The sequence below is a fragment of the Mastigoproctus giganteus genome, chromosome 14 (assembly GCF_048544385.1).
Source record: "Mastigoproctus giganteus isolate SK-2022 chromosome 14, ASM4854438v1, whole genome shotgun sequence".
NCBI lineage: Eukaryota > Metazoa > Arthropoda > Arachnida > Uropygi > Thelyphonidae > Mastigoproctus > Mastigoproctus giganteus.
Window position 1 is genome coordinate 66,999,261 of NC_143588.1, and position 20,947 is coordinate 67,020,207.

Below are 20,947 nucleotides of genomic sequence, written 5' to 3' on the forward strand. Positions count from 1 at the left end.
ACATTAAAAAAACCAAAAGAAGTGTTGCTGGAAGAAGCTGTATTTAATTGGTATTCACAGCACGATCAAGTGCCGTTGATGTGTGATGCAGCACCACCTGATAAATGTAAAAAAACTAAAGATAATACATTTATCTATCGATCGTTGGATAAATGTATTGTCTTTTTATAGTTTTTAAATAAAGGCTCTACTACAGTGATATTTTTTTATTTATTTTCATCAGCACTACCTATATCATTAAATTTTCCATTTATTTGTGTTCTAAGTTTTTTTTTGTCCTTTAGGGATATCTTCGGCTTCACTAATCCGTATTATTACTTAATCCGGATAACCTCTTCCCCCAATTAAACCGGATTAGCAAGGATTTACTGTATATACTTTTAATAGGGTTTTAGATAAAACTATATCATTGATTAAAGGAACATATTTAGCTGTTGTAAGCTCATAATTATATTACAGTTTTGGTGTTTTTTTTATGTGGAATATAGCAACTTAAGCCATGATGAGTTCTTAATCACTATATGGGTCTTCAATATAATCCAACAGATGGAAAGTCATACTGATGTTGATGGAGTCAAATATTTTAGGGAAATTAAAGTGATTCTTGTGTATTTTGAAAATGTAAGGGTTGTTCAATTAAAACATATTGTTCAGTGCATGTTAGTTCTCAGCAGGGTAGAAGAACAGATTCATATCCTGTACTCACTGGCCAAAAAATTATAAATCTTTTCTGCAACTGGCATCAACAGATAATTAAACTTATGGTACCTTTATGAAAATGTAAATTGTTACATGGTATGATCACAAGTTCCTTGGTATCAGCTAAATACTATATGCTATCCTAATGCTTCATAGTTGATCTGGTCATGGGGAAGACAGGCGATCTGTCAGATTTTCAGAAAGGTGTTATTGTCAAATTACATTTGTCAGGAGCCACAAATGAGAAAACAAAGCAAATGAAGAGAATGCAGCTCTAAATAGAAGAAATGCAGCAGAAGGTCAGTACTCCAAGAATGAGGCCACAGGGATTTAAAGCAAACTGTACATCAGAATAAAAGGTCTAGTGTGCAGAAAATGGCTGAAAAATTCAATTTAGACAAAGAAAGACCCATTTCCAACTGAACTATGCAATGGGATTTGAAGAATCTAGGATATGGTAGTCATGTGACTATGCAAAAGCCACTTCTTTCTACAAAAAATTGAAAGATTTGACTTGGAGTGATGCTGCCACACCAAGATTGGACAGAAAAACAGTGAAAAAGATCATGTTATCTGACGAGTCTCGACTTACACTTTTTTGAACCAATAGTAAGGTGACAGTGTGGCATGAACTTCACAAAGCCATGCATCCAGACTGTCCTGTGTTGACCACTTTAGCAGCTGAAGGTGATATCGTGGTATAGGGTATGTTCTGTTAGTACAGACTGGCAGGGCCTGTGCGACTATGTGCTGCCAGTAAGCGAAATCCAATTTGCTGGCCCAAAAAATTTCGATTAAAAAATAAAATAAGACGTCAATAATTATTATTAATTTATTGAAAAAGAAAAGAATTACAACATATCTCACATATAATATAATGAAACAACAAACAAAAATAACAAAATCATTCTGAAATTCTGGAAATAAACTTTAAATTCTAAATCATAGTAATCGTACTCTATCACAATAATTAAATTCACTGACTTTAAGTCTTCTTTCGACTGTGTCCACCGGCCTGCCTTATGGAAACTACTGGAGGTTGAACATGTACCTCGAAAAGTCATCACACTCCTCCAAACTGCATACAACGGTTTAACCAGCCAGGTGCGCATCCAGAACGATTTATCTGAGGAATTTACCATCCAAACTGGAGTCCGCCAAGGGGATGTAGCCTCCCCGTTGCTTTTCAACATTGTGGTCGACGCCATTATGAGGCAAGCATTCAGAAATAGACAGGGCATACAATATGACAAGGATCACTATGTGACTGACCTGATGTTTGCTGATGATAGTGCTATCCTTGCCAGTAACGACGCTGAAGCCACGGACATCCTCTACGACACTGCCCGCATTGCCCGGCCATACGGTTTGAAGATCAATGCTGGTAAGACAAAGGCCCTGACAACAGATGGGTTGCAAGCCACCATCTATCTTGAAGGCGTCCAGATCGAGCAAGTGCAGGACTTTAAATACCTTGGGTCGCTGGTCCAGGAGAAGAAAGTTGCATCCACCATGGAAATCCACAGCAGAATTGGACAGGCGGCCACTGCGTTCGCCTCGCTCAAATGGTGTCTGTGGAAGAGGACCAACATTTCCACAAAGACTAAAATCCGACTCTTCCGGACTTTGATCCTGCCCATTCTTCTTTACGGATCGGAAACATGGATTTGTCTCAAGTTAGATTTGAACAAACTTGAGGTATTCCAAATGCGATGCCTGCGGCAGATCTTGGGCATCTCTCTTCGCGACCGCATCACTAATGATACCATCCGCGCCAGATGCCAACAGCAACCAACTATTGCCGACCAAATCCAGAAGCGAAGGCTTAGATGGTTTGGCCACGTATGTAGAATGGGCACGAACAGAATACCATCTAGACTCCTTTGGAGACAACGACCCACCCAATGGAGCATCCAACGGACCGCGCCTAGGAAAACGTGGGCCAAGCAAGTGGAAAATGACTTGAAGAGCCAACGTCTCGACCTTAACCAGGCCAGGACTGATGCCATTGATCGTAAGGTATGGAAGAACATCACAGAGCAAGTCCGAAACCCTGCGGCACCTACAGCAGCATACTGGTTGCGTGGCCAACCGCCTCCCCCAGCTGCCAGCTAAGGACCAAAGAAGAGAAGAAGAAGAATAAAATAAAAGGAAAATTATAATGTTAAAAAAAATTATACAAATCTATATTTCCTTGCTTTAAGGGATGCAAATTTATTAATTATTTCATTTATGTTTATTTGTTTTAAATTATCACTTTCCACTGAAATTACTGCCAAATTAGAGAGTCGTTGTTGACACATTGACAATCATAAATAATTTTTCATTGATTTTAATTTTGAAAAACTCCATTCATCTGAGCCAAAATGAAACTGGAAAAATGTCTAAAGTCAGAAAAATTGGCATTAGCATTGGTAGTGGCATATGATGCAAGAAAGCAAGCTTAGGACTAAAGAAACCAAACCTAGTACAGAGGAAAACTTCTTATGCGAGAATTTCTTATCCGGGTTGTACTGTATATATATATATATATATATATATATATATGCCATCCATAGTTCATTATTCGTCTATATAATCTGGTTAAGATTACTTTGTCAGTAGTGTGGCTCTGCACTGGAGTGCTAGTAGCTGTTCTATTTTTTAATTTTCGCTGCCTGCATCAGAACCACCGCTGTTCAAGTCTTCTGCATTGGTGGTTTGATCTGAGGATCGTATGGCGGGCTGATCTTTCGATCGATTCTCCTTTGTGGCGATTTGTCCAGCAATTGAAATGCAGTGATTCCCTGACCATTATTGGCGTCGTGGTCCTCTGTCGAGATGGGGCATAATGGTCAGTATACTTCTGGTTTATTTTTGTTTTATTTTATTGTAGTGGTTAACACCTCTGTTGGTGATATTTCACATAAATTTGGACCTGGTACCCATCAGAGGGGTTACCGCTAAATTTCTATTTAATTGGCTTTCAAAATTCAATGAATTATTATTCTTTCATTTAGATTTTCTAAATTATTTTAGAGAGTTTCTACTGCAATATTTTTATTCTTGTTACCCTTCTCGTCCTCCCTCCCCTGTTTGATTTAGGTTTAATTTTGATTATTTTTCACTCTTGTCTTACCATGCTGCTGGCATTATATTTTATTTTAACTCTTATTCTTATTTATATGGTTATATATATATATTTATTTTTATAATGAAAAATTTGAAAATTTAAATTTTAAAATTTGTGTTTTTAACATTCTTATTTTCAATGTAAAAAAAAACAAAGGGTTTACTAATTCTACTGGGGAAATACACTATAAACATAAAACTATTAGTCTCTTCCATTTTCCAACCTCCCTTGGTAAAAGCCTGAAATATCAATGCAATTTACTTTATTTTGCAGTATTACTACTCTTATTCACTAAATCCTACCATTTAACAGTTCGTGTTGGCCAAAGCTCATTTGATAATTGCATTTGGAAATTCTTTTCTATTTGACTGAAGTACTGTATATTAGGTGCTCCAAATATAGAGAATACGTTATCCATGCAACTTTAAGGGGGTTTAGGAGATGTATCTTTTTCTATGTCCTTGTTTTAAAATCAGAAAAGTGAAAAAAGCAGGGTTTTATCATTGCTTCCCTTTTTGCATCGTCCAATTATCTCTTTGCTGATTTTTAACAAGGGCACGTGAAGGGATATTCATTATATTCAAAATATAGAGAATGTATTACACAGAAAACCTTGTGTGGATAGCTGATTTCTTCCCCATGCCTTTGTTTAAAAATTGGAAAAGTGACTAAAGCAGGAAGTTATCACTGCTTCCCTTTTTGCACTATCTTATCATCTGTTTTCTGATTTTTAAACAAGGGCATGGAGGGGGGGGATATTCACTATATTCAGGATATAGCGAATATCCCCCCCCTTAACATATTCACTATATCCTGAATATAGTGAATATGTTAAGACAACTTTGTACAAAGTCATAAAAATTCAGAAAAGAGATGACTGGACAGCACGAAAAGGGAAGCAATGATAATTTTTTGCATCGTTTACTTTTCCAATTTTTAAACAAAGGCATCTGTTATCCTGCAAAGCTGTCTAGGTAACATATTCACTATATTGTGAATAAGGTATTCAATCATATGTTTAGAATTTGTGTTTCTTGAATTTGTGAAGAAAACTTTCCTAAAAAAAAAATAATAATAATAATTACCTTTACATTACAGAATAGTTTAGGGCTAAAGCCTCAGATTACACAGGGAGTTAACTGGCATACAAGTTAGTGCAATTGCATCCTTTCTGTACTTCTACCAACTATTTAAGTAGTTATAAATTGGCATCATTAAGTATATCTCATTGTGAATACCTTCACAATGAGTTAATAATGCCAATTTATAACTGCTTAAGTAGTTGGCTATGTACAGAAAGGATGAAATTGCATTAACTTGTATGCTAGTTAACTCCCTATGTAACCTGAGACTTTAGCCCTAAACTATTCTGTAATCTAAATTACTCCGCACCATCAGGCATCTCTCATATTGTGGAGTTATACTTCGCAACTGGGTTGTCATCATTGCAATACCAGGGTACCAGCCAATAAGCTCCGAAATGGTGCCATATGGATGATGGTATCTGCTGAGAACTGCTGAGTTATACTTCGCGACTGGGTTGTCATCATTGCAACACCGGGTACCAGGCAATAAGCTCCGAAACGGTACTACATGGATGATGGTATCTGCTGAGAATAAGTAAATAACACTTCACAATATCCTATGGTGAAGCATTACTTATTCAAAGTAGTGCAATATCATGGTAACTCATGAAGGTATTCACAATATGAGATATACTTAATGATGCCAATTCATAACTACTTAAGTAGTTGGCTACGTACAGAAAGGATGCAATTGCACTAACTTGTATGCTAATTAACTTTACTTATTTTGAATTGTTGATTTTTACAAATCAACCGTGTTATCCTTTTACCAAAACTAACTTGCAAATTTAAGGATTTGTTGTTTACCGTATCACAGTGGCAAAAGTTGGAAATAAAGTGAAAAGTGTTAATAATTTGGGCTTTTAACAATGCCATCTGGCAAATTCTAGAATTAACCAGAATGCTTTGGTAAATAAATCCAGGATTTAATGAATTTTGGGCTTTTACAGTAACATAGTATTAGTAATTTCTATTTTCAAGGTTATAAAACTGTTAAGCATGTGAAATTTCAAAATTATGCACTTGCACATATTTTTGCTCGTATATTATAAAAATATCTTTTGATGCCAATAATCAACATTCACAAATCAGAATAACACCAGCGAGCTCTACAACATTATGATAGTCAATATAAGAGAAAAATTTACCACTAAAACATAAGAACAACATGTTCTCAACAACATATACTGCTGTTGAGAACAATTACATTCTGGCTTCTTTACTGGTAGTACATCAGATAGCACACATGATAAATTTTCAAGATACGATATGATTCTGCTTCTACAAAATTAAAAGAATAATGTTCAAATAAAATTCTAAGTATCTTTCATTTAAAAATTGACTTTAATTTTTAAATAAAAAATACTGATATATAAAATTCTGTCACATTTTAAAATTTGCATTACCGATTATTTAAGGTTTTAATAACAGAATAGTTGGCTGAAAGTAGTTGGCTATGTACAGAAATGATGCAATTGCACTAACTTGTATGTCGGTTTTAATAACACTAAGATATTATTTTCTATATAAATACTGAAGGATTGTTTAGCTATTCTGGACAAATAATTTAAAAAAATAATAATAAACTGTTTTTATTCAATTCCTGCACATTATTTTGCAACTGTTATTTCCCAAATGTAAGACCTTGAATTTTGTAGCATTAAAACAAACAGGTTCAGAAGCTTCATTTTAGGAAGGATGCAGAACTATCAGAACAGATGCGTAGCAGAGAAACAAAATTAGTCAGGGGCACAAAAGGGTACTCTTACCAATAAAGACTTGAGTTCTGTAAATGGCAGCATCCAGAAACCAGGCATCTGCAAGGAGATCTGACTGAAGTGTTAAATGCTTAAATGGATTGGAGTAAACTAAATGCTGTTGATATCCTTACTTTCTCAGACAACACACACAAAGGGATATATATATAATTGGAAAAAATGGCTGCAGGAAATATGTGCAAAAATTTGCTTTTGACCAGAGAGTAATTGCTGGAACAAACTTCTGCCTGGTGTTGTGGAAGTAGGTAGGTTTTTATTTATTTTTTATTTTTTTTGGCTGATGCCTGAAGCCTATCCAAATCAACCTGAAGGAGAACTGCTTAATGCTGATCCAATCTTGATATATCCAATGTATCCTGCAAATTTCAACATCATGCCCCATATCCCTTTGTAAATGTCATTTAATAAAATCAGAAACAAGTGGCCCCAGCCCTGATGTCTAAAGGATTTGCTTCTAATCTCAGGCCTAATGTGAAGAGCAACCATTAATCACAGCCATCTGCCACCTGTTCATTAGCTATCCTGTGATCCATCTAAGGATCTCACTTGTGATCCCAACATGTTCCAACTTGTACAGGTGCAGGATTGAAATGTATGTTTTTCTCTGCGGTCTTTGGATCAATGTCTGGGATCAATAAGATCCCAGATATTGAGACAGTCATATAATCCAAGATATATCTTAGAATATATAGTTATTAACCAATTTTCTTGCCCAAATGGAGAAAATTAAACTCAGCATATAGTCATACTTAGAAGCTGTGAAATCATTACCTGGCTGGACATTTAACCATCAGATGACTCAGCATTTCATTGATCTTGTTTATTTTAAATGAATGTTACAGTGCCTGGATGAAGAAGTCCACACAGAAGGGGTAGTAGTGTACAGCTATATTCTAAGATATTATTACACCTATAGTATTTTAGAATAATGTAAGGTGGGTCAGCATGAACAAGCTGACATTTTGATAGCCAGATGGACTTGATAATTCTTGTTTGTAAGATCACTGTTATTCAAGGGCTTGACTTGAATCAAAGCAAATTCTACTTGTTCTGGAAACAACTGTAATAATATTGTTGTGAATTCTGAGATACACAAGAAGTATCTTAGAATCTTGCGGTTAATGTATCTTTTTAGACACATTAACTGCAAGAATATTTTTGGAATTATGGCAATACCAAGTTTATAGGAGTGCATTGGCAGTTCACACAGGATTACAATGCACTTTGTACATTGTGTGAAAATAAAATGGCAGATAGCACATCCCCTTTAGTACCATCATTCACACATTGTGGAGAAAGCTTCTTGATACCTTAATACTACTTCAGAATGCTCTGACTGGAGAGCAAAATAAACCTGCGCTGAACCATCTAACTACAGGCCTGGTTGAAGTAGCCTTTAAACAATGTATAAAATAAAATACTCAATAAACAAAATCTAAAGCTTTCATCTGTAGGCACACACTCTTTCTTGATCCCTTTGAAGGTAAGACAAGCAAAGTTGAAGGCATGTAGAATGTTCCCTAAAAAAAAAAAGTGTCTTTGAAACCCATTTGAGACTGGAGGAATTCTTAAAGGCCTCTTTAACTAAAGATTTAATTAGACAGAGGAGGTAGACCCCATGAATTATTTTGAGTTTTTTGCCCACATAACATACAAATTGGCTATTAAACAAGTACAGCACATGTACAGGCACAATACACACAATAAAGATTTTAAGAACTGGCATACCATATAATTTGCACATTATGACTGAAGTAGTGGATACACCAAAAATCCCAAAAAACTCCCCTTTGACATAATGATGTCCTACAAGCAGTAGTAGGCAATTGGTGTCAGTGGCAACAAATGTATATCAGCACATCAAATACAAATTTTTTGTACATATCTAAGCAAATGACATCCAGTTAAGAACTTGTTTATAAGGCTTCTTATATAATAGTAAAAGTAAAAACATGATATGAGATGGACACTTATTATAAACTCTAAAGAATATCACACTGCAGTCAGAAAATAAAAAAACCCATCAAAGTTATCAATTTGAAAAATGTATTCAATAACAGGGATCAACTGTGAATTGCTAACTGATGACAAATTAATTGAATTTTTTTATAAATGAAAGAGCTATATTACCTTTGCATCCATTACAGGATCATCAAAGAAGCCCTCTGGCAAACTCTCTGCATTATTGGATTTAGATTCTTGTGCAACATCTTTTTCTTGTTTTGCATTCATCTCTTGTTTGTTTTCTTTCCCATTTGAGGTCTGTAAGTTTTCCTTTTTATTGGTGGCAAAAGGTGTATCAAAAAAATCTTACAAAATAAAAAATGCAAATATAAGAGACAATGGATAATAATAGTCATCCATTTTCTTATTGTAAGAATAAAGACATGATTATATTGCAAGATTAATAAATAGTACTATTTTATTTTTTTTTTTTTTGAAAAATGAATTAATATACAGCAGACTCAATTTACCGGGACACTTCAAGACTCCAAATTAAAAAAAAAACAAATCAACCAGAAATCATAAAATTCAAGTAATAACTAGAAAAGGCACAAGTTGTAAATAAGTGACAAGAAGTGGCATTACAAGTCGTCATTAGGAGATTATTGTGCCAGTTATCTTGCAACCCCTGCTGTCTTCACATGCATCACTCAAAAAAAATAAAATAAAAAAAGACCAAATGTTTGGTTTGTTTTAGTGCGTCACGTCGATTGTTGTGTTCTGTTGCACCGCAAAAGGACAAATTTTGTTTCGTTATTTATGTCAAGAACGTCGGAATTTTTTTTATATAACTATATATATAAATTTTTTTTTTTGTTTAGAAATTGCAAAAATGGGCAAATGCAAGAAAATTAAACAAAAACTTGAAATTCTTCAAAAGTTTGAAAACGGTGCATACGTTAAATCTCTAAAGAACCATTATAATGTTGGTGACAAAACCATACGCATCATTTTAAAAAATAAAGGGAAGCTATTAGATTTAAAATTGACATCGTAAAAAATAAAGGGAAGCATCATATTGGACGTGCAAGTAGTATGTGGCAAGTTTTTTCGTTTTTTTATCTATCGCCATACATTTTAGTAGGTTGCTGAACATTTTTCGATACAGCAAGCCCCCGATTTACAGAGTTCGGACTTACGTTACATTATTTATATGACTGAAGATTTCAGTGAAGGGGACACACATTTCACTATAATAACTTAAAAATCCACAAAATTCCAGCTATTGGTATTATCGCAAATGCAATAAGATCGAGTTTACTACCCGTTCAAGCCCAATAACCCGGAAAGTGCAAATTGTTTTTATTGTTTTATGGCAGTGACCTCTGGAAATGTGTTTTAGTAAAATGTGAGCTCACGTGGGGTGATAATAGTGAGTTTTCACCTTAACTCTGTGAAGTTCTTTTCAGAAAATTTAATTTTGACTGTTATCATGAACACAATAAAGGAGAAAGACAGAATATGAGAAGCGTTGAAGCTATCGGCACCAATGAAGTCAACTGTAATGACTAAGGCTACAAAATATAAATCACTTTTTACAGTACAATGACGTGTTTTTACTTCCTTTTATGTTTTCTTTTCTTATGTGCCACTCCAGCTACTTCACCGCTATCCCCAGATAAAGTTTTTAATTGAACTAATTAAAAATATATGACTATTTTTCTTCATTCTTCTGAGGATATTATGTGTTTTTTGTAATTTTGGCATATCAGGGATATAGCAGCAATATTTTTTTTAGTCATTCCCAAGTTACGTAAAACTCGACTTACGTAAGAAGTCCGGGAACGTATCTCTTATGTATGTCGGGAACTTAATGTATTTTTAGATTAACTGGGAAATCGATTATCCAGGAATTTTTTTTTTTTACCATCTATCCCAGAAAATCGAGAGTGTACTGTATATACTTTTACATATTAATCTTTAAAATACCTTATTACAAACATCTGGCTATTCTAATAATGGAATGATGAGGCACTGACTGTCAGAAACCATGATGTATCATCAGGCATGAATGCATTCTTCTAGGTAAGTATGCATTGGTAAAAAAGGGCAACTTGCGGTCACATGCAGGTCTTGATTAACATCAGCACTGTTTAAAATTAATAGAATTTCAGTTGTAAATATGCAAAGTTGTCATATTACTTCAACACAGTGAATGGCATTTATTACATGGGGAAAGAGGGAATCAAATGGGTGAGGTGATTTATTCTGTAAAATTATCATTAGTAAAAAGCCTTCATCTCTCATATTATTATTCATATATCATCTGAGACAAATAATTATTGATTTTCCTATTTTAACTTAACAACCCTACCTCCCCCTCGTGAAAATTCTTGGTGATACACACCCATGGCACTCTGTTGGTATATTTTTGTTGTTTGGTTAGATTTGTGTGATAATTTTTTTTTTTTTAATTTGTCTTGAAATTATTTTCTGTGACTAACAAAAGAAACAGCAGTGCCTCAGAAAAAGAAATGATATGGACTACCTTTAAAGATACAGTAAAATCAAAGAATTTTCAGAAGTGCATCTGATTCAACTGACTACACATTGAAAACAAAGTGGATTAATGGTTAATATAAAGGTTACTGAGGTTTGGGCAGGAAATTTGTAACATCAAACTACAGTGGTGAAACTACCATACTAAAAGGTCTGCCACTATACATGTGGGGCAGCCCAGCTAGTATTGCATGATTGTTAAAGATTATGAAGGAGGGGGAAAATCCAGAAATCTTGGGGGGCAAAAACTTGTAAATATGCTCTTGGATATCTGTTACTAAGTAAAATATTTGAAGATCTTATAAAAATTCTAAGAAAAATTTGAAAAGGGAGCTTTTTTTTTTGCAGTACCCTGTGAATGGTTTTAAAAAATTTAAGATATCTGCTTACACTGCATAATATCAAAGTAAGTGGTGAAGCATCAAGAATATTGGTACGTTCTACATCCCAAAATTTTTTAAAACGGTAACTGAGGAACTTTTAAATTACACAATTATCAATGTTATGTGGCCTTTCACCAAAATCTCTTATACCAAATGGATGCTTAGGTCATTATAGAACAAATCTCTCCCAGTCACTATATTCTTCAATGCTAGCATATTTCCTATTAGATCTTTTAGCCTTAACCAGAGTGAGCCCTTTTTCTTACAATGTTTGCTTGATACCATGAATCCACCTTCCTCTTAGTCTGCCTCTTGTTGGCCTATTACCATTTATTTTTGCTTCAAATAACTAACTAATCTCCCTCCAATCATCCTTTCTACTCCACATCACCTTAAGTTCACTTCACTTATTGAATTGATTGAATATTATTATTCCAATATTTTTCCCTCATTTTCTAATATGGTCATGAAATTGCTTCCAATTGTTATTTCTATTTATTTTTCTTGAAACTATTATTTCTAAGGGCTCCTTAATTTTTTATCCATCCTTTCATACTTAGCTCAGCTAAAAATAGGCTTAAAAACTGTTTATAAGCAGCTAATTTTGAATTTTGACTCATTTTCTCTTCTGTTCCAAATGAATTTTTAATTGGCTTCTGTGTACTTCCTGCTCTGCTGCTTATTCTATTGTTTATTTCCATGTTTAATTTTCCACCTTCATTAAAGACTGTTCCTAGACAGATAAAATTACTAACTTCTTCTAATTTTTGGTTATTTAGCGTTACTGCTGGGAATCATAGTGGAACAAGTAAATACATGGGCTGTGTTAGGGTAACTAAGAGTAGAAACAGGTGCACGTATACTTGCATGTACACCAATGCTAGGAGTATAGTTTCGATGAGCTTGAAGTGCTAGTCAAGACATCAAAGGCAGATAGTGTTGGGATATCAGAGACATGGTGTCACACAGACATAAGCAGTGCAGAACTGGAATTTGGGGAGTACAATGTGTACCGAAAGGATAGACAGGAAGGGAGGAGGTGTTATGCTGTTAGTTAAGAAAAAATCTAAGGAAGTGCATCCAGTTGATGTGGGTGGACAATGCAATGTTGAGTCTGTTTGGTGTGACATAAGCACTGGGAAAGGAAAAATGAGAGTACGTTTGTGTTACAGGCCTAATGAATCTGATGAGTATAATGAGCAATTGTGCAGGGAAACAGAGTGGGCCAGTAAATTAGAGTGTCTTATAATGGGGATTTTAATTACCCGGATACTGACTGGAATTTGCGGGTCGGTCACTCACACACACTACCAAGGCTTTTGTGGATTTATGGATGATTTTTTTCTACACCAGCATGTTCGGGAGGCAACTAGAGGGAGTAATACTCTTGATCTGATTATCAGTAGTAATTCTTCATGCATCAAGAATCTGTAGATGAAGGAACTACTAGGTGGCAGTGATCACAGTGTGCTGAAGTGGGATTTACTCAAAGAAGTAACTACCATCAAGGGTAAAGGGAAGGGTTTTTGCTTTTGTAAAGGTGACTACGGTGGTCTGAGACAATATTTAAATTCTATATGATGGAACCAACTGATGATGTTACCAACAGCAAATTCAAAATGGGAAGCATTCAAAGAATTAATCTTGGAAGTTACTAGACTTTTCATACTAACAAAGAAATATTGTTCAAGATTTAGGCCTAAATGGATGTCAGATGAACTAATTAGACATGTGACACAGAAGAGTATGATAGATATAAGCTGTTTTGTAACCAAGTTACAAAGGAGGTTAGGCAGGCGAAGGCAGATTGAGAAAAACAGCAAAGAGTTTTTTACTTATGTAAACTCTAGAAGGAAGGGGATGAATCAGATTGGTCCACTTGATATCGATTGTTCAACTGTTGATGATCCTGCTTAGGTAGCTAAAAAACTGAATGAATATTTTCGATCGACATTCACATGAGAAGTTATTCAGGGAGGGAAATGCCAGAGGTGTATTCAGTTCTGGCAGTAAGTTAGATAATCTTGTAATAACTGAGAGTAAAGTGGAGGAGAAATTGTTGAAGATAAATACAAGAAATGCACCTGGGGTGGATGGAATCTATACAGTTATATTAAAGGAGGCGGTAAAGCAAGTAAGCAAACCCTTAGTCATAATTATGAGAGCTTCCCTGGACTCAGGGGAGGTACCCATGGACTGGAGATGTGCAAATGTGACCCCAATCCACAAAGGAGGATCAAAGGGAGACACAGGTAATTACAGACCTGTTAGTTTAACTTCTGTTCCAGGGAAATTAATGGAGGCACTGGTTAAAGAATCATTGCAGGATCATCTAGACAAGACTTCAGTTATAGCTCGGACACAGCATGGGTTTGTTAAGGGGAAGTCTTGTCTGACTAATCTGATTGGATCTATGATGTAGTCACAAAGGAACTGGCTGCAAAGAATAACTTTGATATCATATATTTAGATCTTAAAAAAGCCTTTGATACTGTTGCACATGGAAGACTGCTGCACAAATTGTGGCAGTGTGGCATTGGAGGCAAATTGCTGCTATGGATAAAGGGATGGTTGAGGGGAAGAAGACAGAGAGTGGTAATCAATGGACACTGCTCTTCGTGGACTAATGTTATTAGTGGAGTTCCTCAGGGTTTGGTGTTGGGTCCATTGTTGTTTTCTGTGTTTATAAATGATATTGATGATGGTATATCAGCCTTAATGTCCAAGTTTGCAGACGATACGAAGGTTAGCAGGTTTGTTAATGACACTAATGACAGTACATTGCTGCAACAGGATCTAGAAAAGTTGAGCAGATGGGCTGAGAGGTGGCAAATGAAGTTTAATATTGACAAATGTAAAGTACTATGTATGGAAAGCAGTAATCCCAGAGTAATGTATCAACTCTGTGGTACCACACTGACAGTGGTAGAGAATGAAAAGGACCTGGGGGTAATTGGGAAGGCAGATATGAAGTTTTCTGAGCAGCGCAGACGGTCTGCAAGAGTAGCTCATGATGTCTTGTCAATGATATACAGGAATTTTTCTAGCGGGGATAAGGAGGTGATTATCCCCTTGTATAAGGCAATGGTCAGGGCACAACTTGAGTACTGTATACAGGTCTGGAGGCCTCATTTTAAGAAAGATGTAGAGCTGTTGGAACGAGTACAGAGAAGGGCAACAAGATTAGTTAATGGAACAAAGGGGTGCTCTTACGAAGAAAGGCTTAAGAAGTGCTCTTACGAAGAAAGGTTTTGCAAATTACAGTGTCTGGAGACTAAGCACCTGCAAGGTGATCTAATTGAGGTGTATAAAGCCTTGAATGGTTTGAGCATGCTCAATGCTGATGGGATTCTTCCTCTTGCTCAGAGTAATCGCCTGAGAGGGCATAAATTCAAATTGAGGAAAGACAGTTGTAGGATAGATGTGTGGAAGTTTGCTTTTAGCCAGCAGGTGGTTGATTGCTGGAACAAACTTCCATCTGTCGTTGTAGAAGTTGATAGCTTAAATAGATTTAAGGCAGAACTTGACAAACATTTGGAGCGAGTGGATGAGTGAAATGAGGGTTTTTTTTTTTTTTTTTTCTTTTGGATGATGATATATAAGCTTGCTTTCTTTCATCATGTGCCTTTGCTAATGCTAATACATTCTAAATTTTCTTTGTCTCTCCCAACTTTCATAACTTGGGTCTTTGCGAAACTAATTTACATATCAAATTCTCTACAGCCTTTATTCAATTTATTCAGAGATATCTTACAAGCTACTAATCAGCAACAGAATATCATTCACATTATATTAACAAATCTAATTTTTTACATCTCCCATGCTAAACTTTGTCAGCAACTTACATTCTCTTATTAAATGGCACGTGAAAATTAGAAAAAGTGGCAATAAGGTGCAGCCCTGTCTTGCTCCAAACTTAACTTTAAATTATTTTACACTGCTTTCTTCAATCCTCACTGCAGATTTGCCAGTTTTATCCAAACTTTTATTCCGTTTGAAAGATTATCTTTGATGCTATAGTTTTCTTAAAATTTGAAAGAGCAGATTCATAAGTACTTTATTATATGCCTTTTCAATATCAACAAATTCTAAATACAAATTCTTGTTTTGTTCTTCCCACAGCTTTTCTGTAATTTGTCTCGGTGTGAATATTTGACACTGGCATATCCTATTTCGCTAAAATACGATACTTCAAACCCTTGTCTCTAAACTACTCACACAGATTTTACCTGCTAAACTAGGGAATGAAATTCCTCTGTAATTTATGCAATCAGCTTTATTTACTTTTTATATATTGGTATAATTAATACCTTACTCCAATTTTCTGGAACGTTTACTTTGGAAAAAAACCTATGGATAATGTGGCACTATTTTCTCCTCCAACCCCCATCATTTCAGGTCTAATATCAAAGATGTCTGTTGTCTGGATATTTTGATACTCAATATTTTCCCATGACCTTTTCTAAGTAAGTAATAGCGATAGTATCTTTCATTGTAGAGAAAGCTTCTTGATACCTTAATACTACTTCAGAATGCTCTGATTGGAGAGCAAAATAAATCTGCTCTGAACCATCTAACTACAGCCCTGGTTGAAGTAGCCTTGAAACAATATATAAAATAAAATACCAACAAACAAAATCTAAGGCTTTCATCTGTAGGCAAACACTCTTTTTTGATTCCTTTGAAAGTAAGACAAACAAATTTGAAGGCATGTAGCATGCCCCTAAAAAAAGGTGTCTTTGAAACCCATTTGAGACTAGAGGAATTCTTAAAGGCCTCTTTAACTCGAGATTTAATTATACAGAGGAGGTAGACCCCTGAATTATTTTGAATTTTTTGCCCACATAACATACAAATTGGCTATTAAACACGTACAGTATGTTTTTTTTTTTTTTTTTTGTTTTTGTTTTTTTTGTTAGTTGTCAGCGCATCGGCTTCTGCAGCCATATTACACCTCCCAGGGTTTTTGCATTTTCTACTCTGATCCAAGCCCGAGGCAGGATTCAAACCCGTGACCTTTGGGTTGCCAGGCAGGCACTTTACCCACCCGGCTAGCCCGGTCGGCACAGCACATGTACAGGCACAATACACATAAAGATTTTAAGAACTGGCATACCATAATGTGTGCATATAATTTGCACACATTATGACTGAAGTAGTGGATGCAACAAAAACCTCCCCTTTGACATAATGATGTCCTACAGGAAGTAGCAGGCAATTGGTGTCAGTGGCATCAAATGTATATCAGCACATCAAATACATATCTTTTTTTTTTTTTTCTTTTTTTTTCCTTCTGTTTTAACTTCACCCTGAGTTTTAGTTTAGGTAATTTCCATTTGCAATCCAATTTAACTAATTGTGTCCATCATGGCATTCTGAATTTCCTATCTTTACAGACCCTCTTGTGTTCATTTTAACACTTTTTTTATACTTTTCATTTTTGGCTTTAATTATCCATTTTTAATTTGCTCAATACACAATGGTGATCATTTCTAATTTAAAATCCTCTATATACCACTTGTAGTTTCAACTAATTGTTTAAGATCCTTTTCTATAATGATACAGTCAATTATTCTTTCTTCGTGTACACTACACGGAGGCTATCTTTATGCCGAAATACTGTTTGTTTGTTTGTTATTTGGTTTTTAGGAGCATTAGCAACTAAGGCCATATTACTCCAGGGATATGCGGTGATCATTCCCTGACCTTTCTGCATCCTCCATATTCGGTGGTCACGGGCTCGAACCCTGGTCTAATCAAGAAGCGTGTGCTACGCACTGCTGCTCCTGCCCACCTGGCTACAGAGGCACCTGCCAAAATACTAAGTATGTAACAAAGAGTGTGTGAATTGCACAAAATTCTAATAGCCTTTTTTTTTTTTGCCATCACTGTTAGGTTTACCTTTCTTTCAAATTTTTCTAAAATATCTCTAGATATAATTGTTTCTAAACATTTCTAGATATGATTACTATTTCTTACTCTGCTCTTTAAATCTCCAACCAATATTTCCTTTCTTTGTTGTTAGTTTTTATTATTCCTAAGATATTAAAGAACTCTTCTATTTCATCTTTTTTTTTGACCTTCCTGCCCTGGCCTGCATGCATAGACAAATTTCATCATCCAATTATCCCTCTTAAATTTTGCCCACATAACTCTGTTAGATAATTCTTCCCAACCAATTGAACTTTCTTTCAAACTAATCTGAAAGCTACTGCTCCACCTTCCTTGCATTGTATCTTATTTAAAAATAAATTAATTTATAATTATTGTTTAGCTGCAACCCACCTGCATTCATCCTCTTGGTTTTGGGAATACCTGCTACTCTGATATCATATCGACTTAGTTCTACTAATTCTACTATTTGACATTGATCTTCTGACATTGATCGTTTCTACTTTTGTGGTTGTAATAATCGAAGAAGCAAATTATTCTCACTCAGATTTTTAATTACAAAATTACTACTACTAAATGACATCTAGTTTAAATTTTCTCATTGTCTGCTAATATAAATAAGTAACATGAAGGTTGAAGAACATTATTAATGCAAGTTCTGTTTTTTTAGCATTAGCATTAGCATTAGTAGAGGCATTTGATGCAAGAAAGCAAGCTTATGCAGCATCAGCCAAAAAAAAAAAAAAAAAAAAAAAACCACTTCCACTTCACCCCTCTGTTCGTTCAAAATACCTGTCCAGCTGAGCCTTGAACGAACAGAGGGGTGAAGTGGAAGTGGTTTTTTTTTTTTTTCAAAGTATTAAATTAAATCCTTTCCTGCATTCAGGTGTATACAAATTTACAGTACAAAAGACTAAACTAATTAGCAAATGATGCAAGAAAATGAGCAATGCTGTATAAGAAAGCCAGCTTATACAGCACTGGTAAAAAAAAAATAATAAATAAATAAATAAATAAAAAAACAATTTCCATTTCACTTATAGATTCCTTCCAATAGTTTGTCTAATACTTCTTTCTTGAATTTATTTAGGCTATCAACTTCCACAACAACGTGTGGTAGTTTCTTCCAGCAATCAAACACCTGCTGGGTAAAGGCAAACTTCCGTACATCTATTCTGCAACCATCCTTCCTCAATTGGAATTTGTTCCCCTTCGTGTGCGTAATGTAAGCAAGAGGAAGGATCCCATCCGCATTAAATTTGCTCAATCTATTCGAAGCCTTAAACACCTCAATCTAGTCTCCAGATGCTGCAATTTGCAAACTGATGCCTTTCTTGGTAAGAGCACCCCTTTGTCTGTTGCACTCACCAATCTTGTTGCCCTTATCTATACTTGTTCAAGCAGTTCTACATTCTTCCTAAAATGAGGTCTCCAGACCTGTATGTAGCACTTAAGATGTAGCCCAACCACTACCTTATACAATGGGATAATCACCTCCTTATCCTGCTAGAAAAATTTCTGTATATCATTGATGACAAAATCCCATGAGCTGTCCTCACAGCCTCTCTGCATTGCTCAGAGAAATTCATATCTGACTACACAATTACCTCCATGTCTTTTTTCATTTTCCACTACCTTAGTGTAGTACCACACAATTAGTACATTACTCTGAGATTACTGCTACCCATATGCAGTACTTTGCATTTGTCAATGTAAAATTTCAACTGCCATTTTTCAGCCCATCTGCCTACCTTTTCTAGATCCTGTTGCAGTAGCACACCATCATTACTACCATTAGCCACCCTGCCAACCATTGTATCATCTGCAAACTTGGACATTAAGCCTGATATACCTTCATCAATATCACTGATAAATACAGAAAACAACAACGGACCCAACAACCAAATCCTGGAGACTCCACTAATAAGATTAGTCCATAAAGAGTACTGTCTATTGATTACCTCTCTGTCTAATTACACTTAACCATCACTTTATCCATAGCAGCAACTTGCCTTTAATGCTACACTGCTTCAATTTGTACAGTAGTCTTCCATGTGCAACAGTATCAAAAGCTTTCCTGAAATCCAAGTATATGATATCAAAATTATTTTTTGCATTCAGTTCCTTTGTGACCAAATCATAATATCTGATCAAATTGGTCAGACAAGATTTCTCCTCAACAAACACATGCTGTGTCTGAAGTATAATTGCAGCTTTGTCTAGATGATCCTCCATTACTTCTTTAACTAGTGACGCCATTATTTTCCCTGGAATAGAAGTTAAACTAACAGGTTTGTAATTACTCGTGTCACCCTTTGATCTACTTTGTGAATTGGGGATATCTTTGCACATCTCCAGTCCGCAGGGACCTCCCCTGAATCCAAGATGCTCTCATAATTATGGCTATGTGTTTGCTTAATTTCTTAGCTGCCTCCCTTAATATCCCATCCACCGCAGGTGCCTTTCTTATTTTTAATTTCAAAAAATCTTTTCCGTTTTCCTCTCAATTATTACAAAATCATTTAGCTCCCAGTTAGTCTGATAAACTTCTGACATCCACTTCCTAAAAGAATTCCTTAAGTGTGAATGTAGACGTAAAATCTCATTCAGTTTGTCAGCAACCTGAGCAGGGTCTTCAACAGTCGAAAGATTAATATGAAGTGGACCAATTTGATTCATCCCCTTCCTTCTAGTGTTTACATAAGAAAACAAGTCTTTGCTGGTCTTTTTTGCATCCTTTGCCAAAAATTTCTCATAAGCTGTCTTTTTATTCACTAACATAATTAGAGAAGCACAATTAATAACTACATTTCTAATTTTAAATCAAAAGTTAAATGCAATAATAATCCTACTCCAATTCACCCGTTACGCAGCAATAACACTACCAAGTTTACATTTTATGCATTAGGCTATACCGTTATGCTTGAAAGTTATAAGTTAATTATAATAAATAATAAAATTATCCAACTAATGGCAAACTACATGATTCGAACTTAACAAGCTACCTATTACCACAATTAAAATGCTAGAATTTCCCCTATCACTCACTCCATAATACTATTACAATGGTGGCAAAATTCAAACAATACAAAGGTTCTACATACATTAAGTAGTAAACTACAAAATCTCTAGTTAAATTAATAATAAAGTAACGAGCATGACTAGGACTATAAAGCTATATTATAAAGTGTGACCAGGACTATAATTTACTGAGGTAACAACAGTCTTGAGGTTAAGCCACTGTATATATGTAATATATATGTAACCGTATATATGTAATATACAGTTTATGCTCGACGTTTCAGAATATTTTCATTCTTTCTCCAGCAGCAGTTTCTCTTTGCTTACTTGTAAATGATTATACACTAAAATATAAGGTGGCTATAAAATAATTTCTAGGGTTTGAAGCCTTATATTTCTCAAAGTACTTGAAAGATCTGAAATTTTGGTATCTTATTATATTTTGCATTGATGACTCTTCAAGTCAGTCCTGAG

At 35.1% G+C, this 20,947-nt stretch overlaps 1 protein-coding gene across 1 annotated transcript in view; it reads right to left on the reverse strand.

The window, feature by feature from the left end:
* Nucleotides 1–20,947, reverse strand: part of LOC150075189 (zinc finger protein 830) — a 106,762-nt gene that overhangs the window by 17,880 nt on the left and 67,935 nt on the right. The window contains exon 6 of the mRNA XM_090388393.1: nt 8,805–8,983. Within this exon, the coding sequence (XP_090244519.1) occupies nt 8,805–8,983 (179 nt within the window). The remainder of the gene's footprint in view (nt 1–8,804; nt 8,984–20,947) is intronic.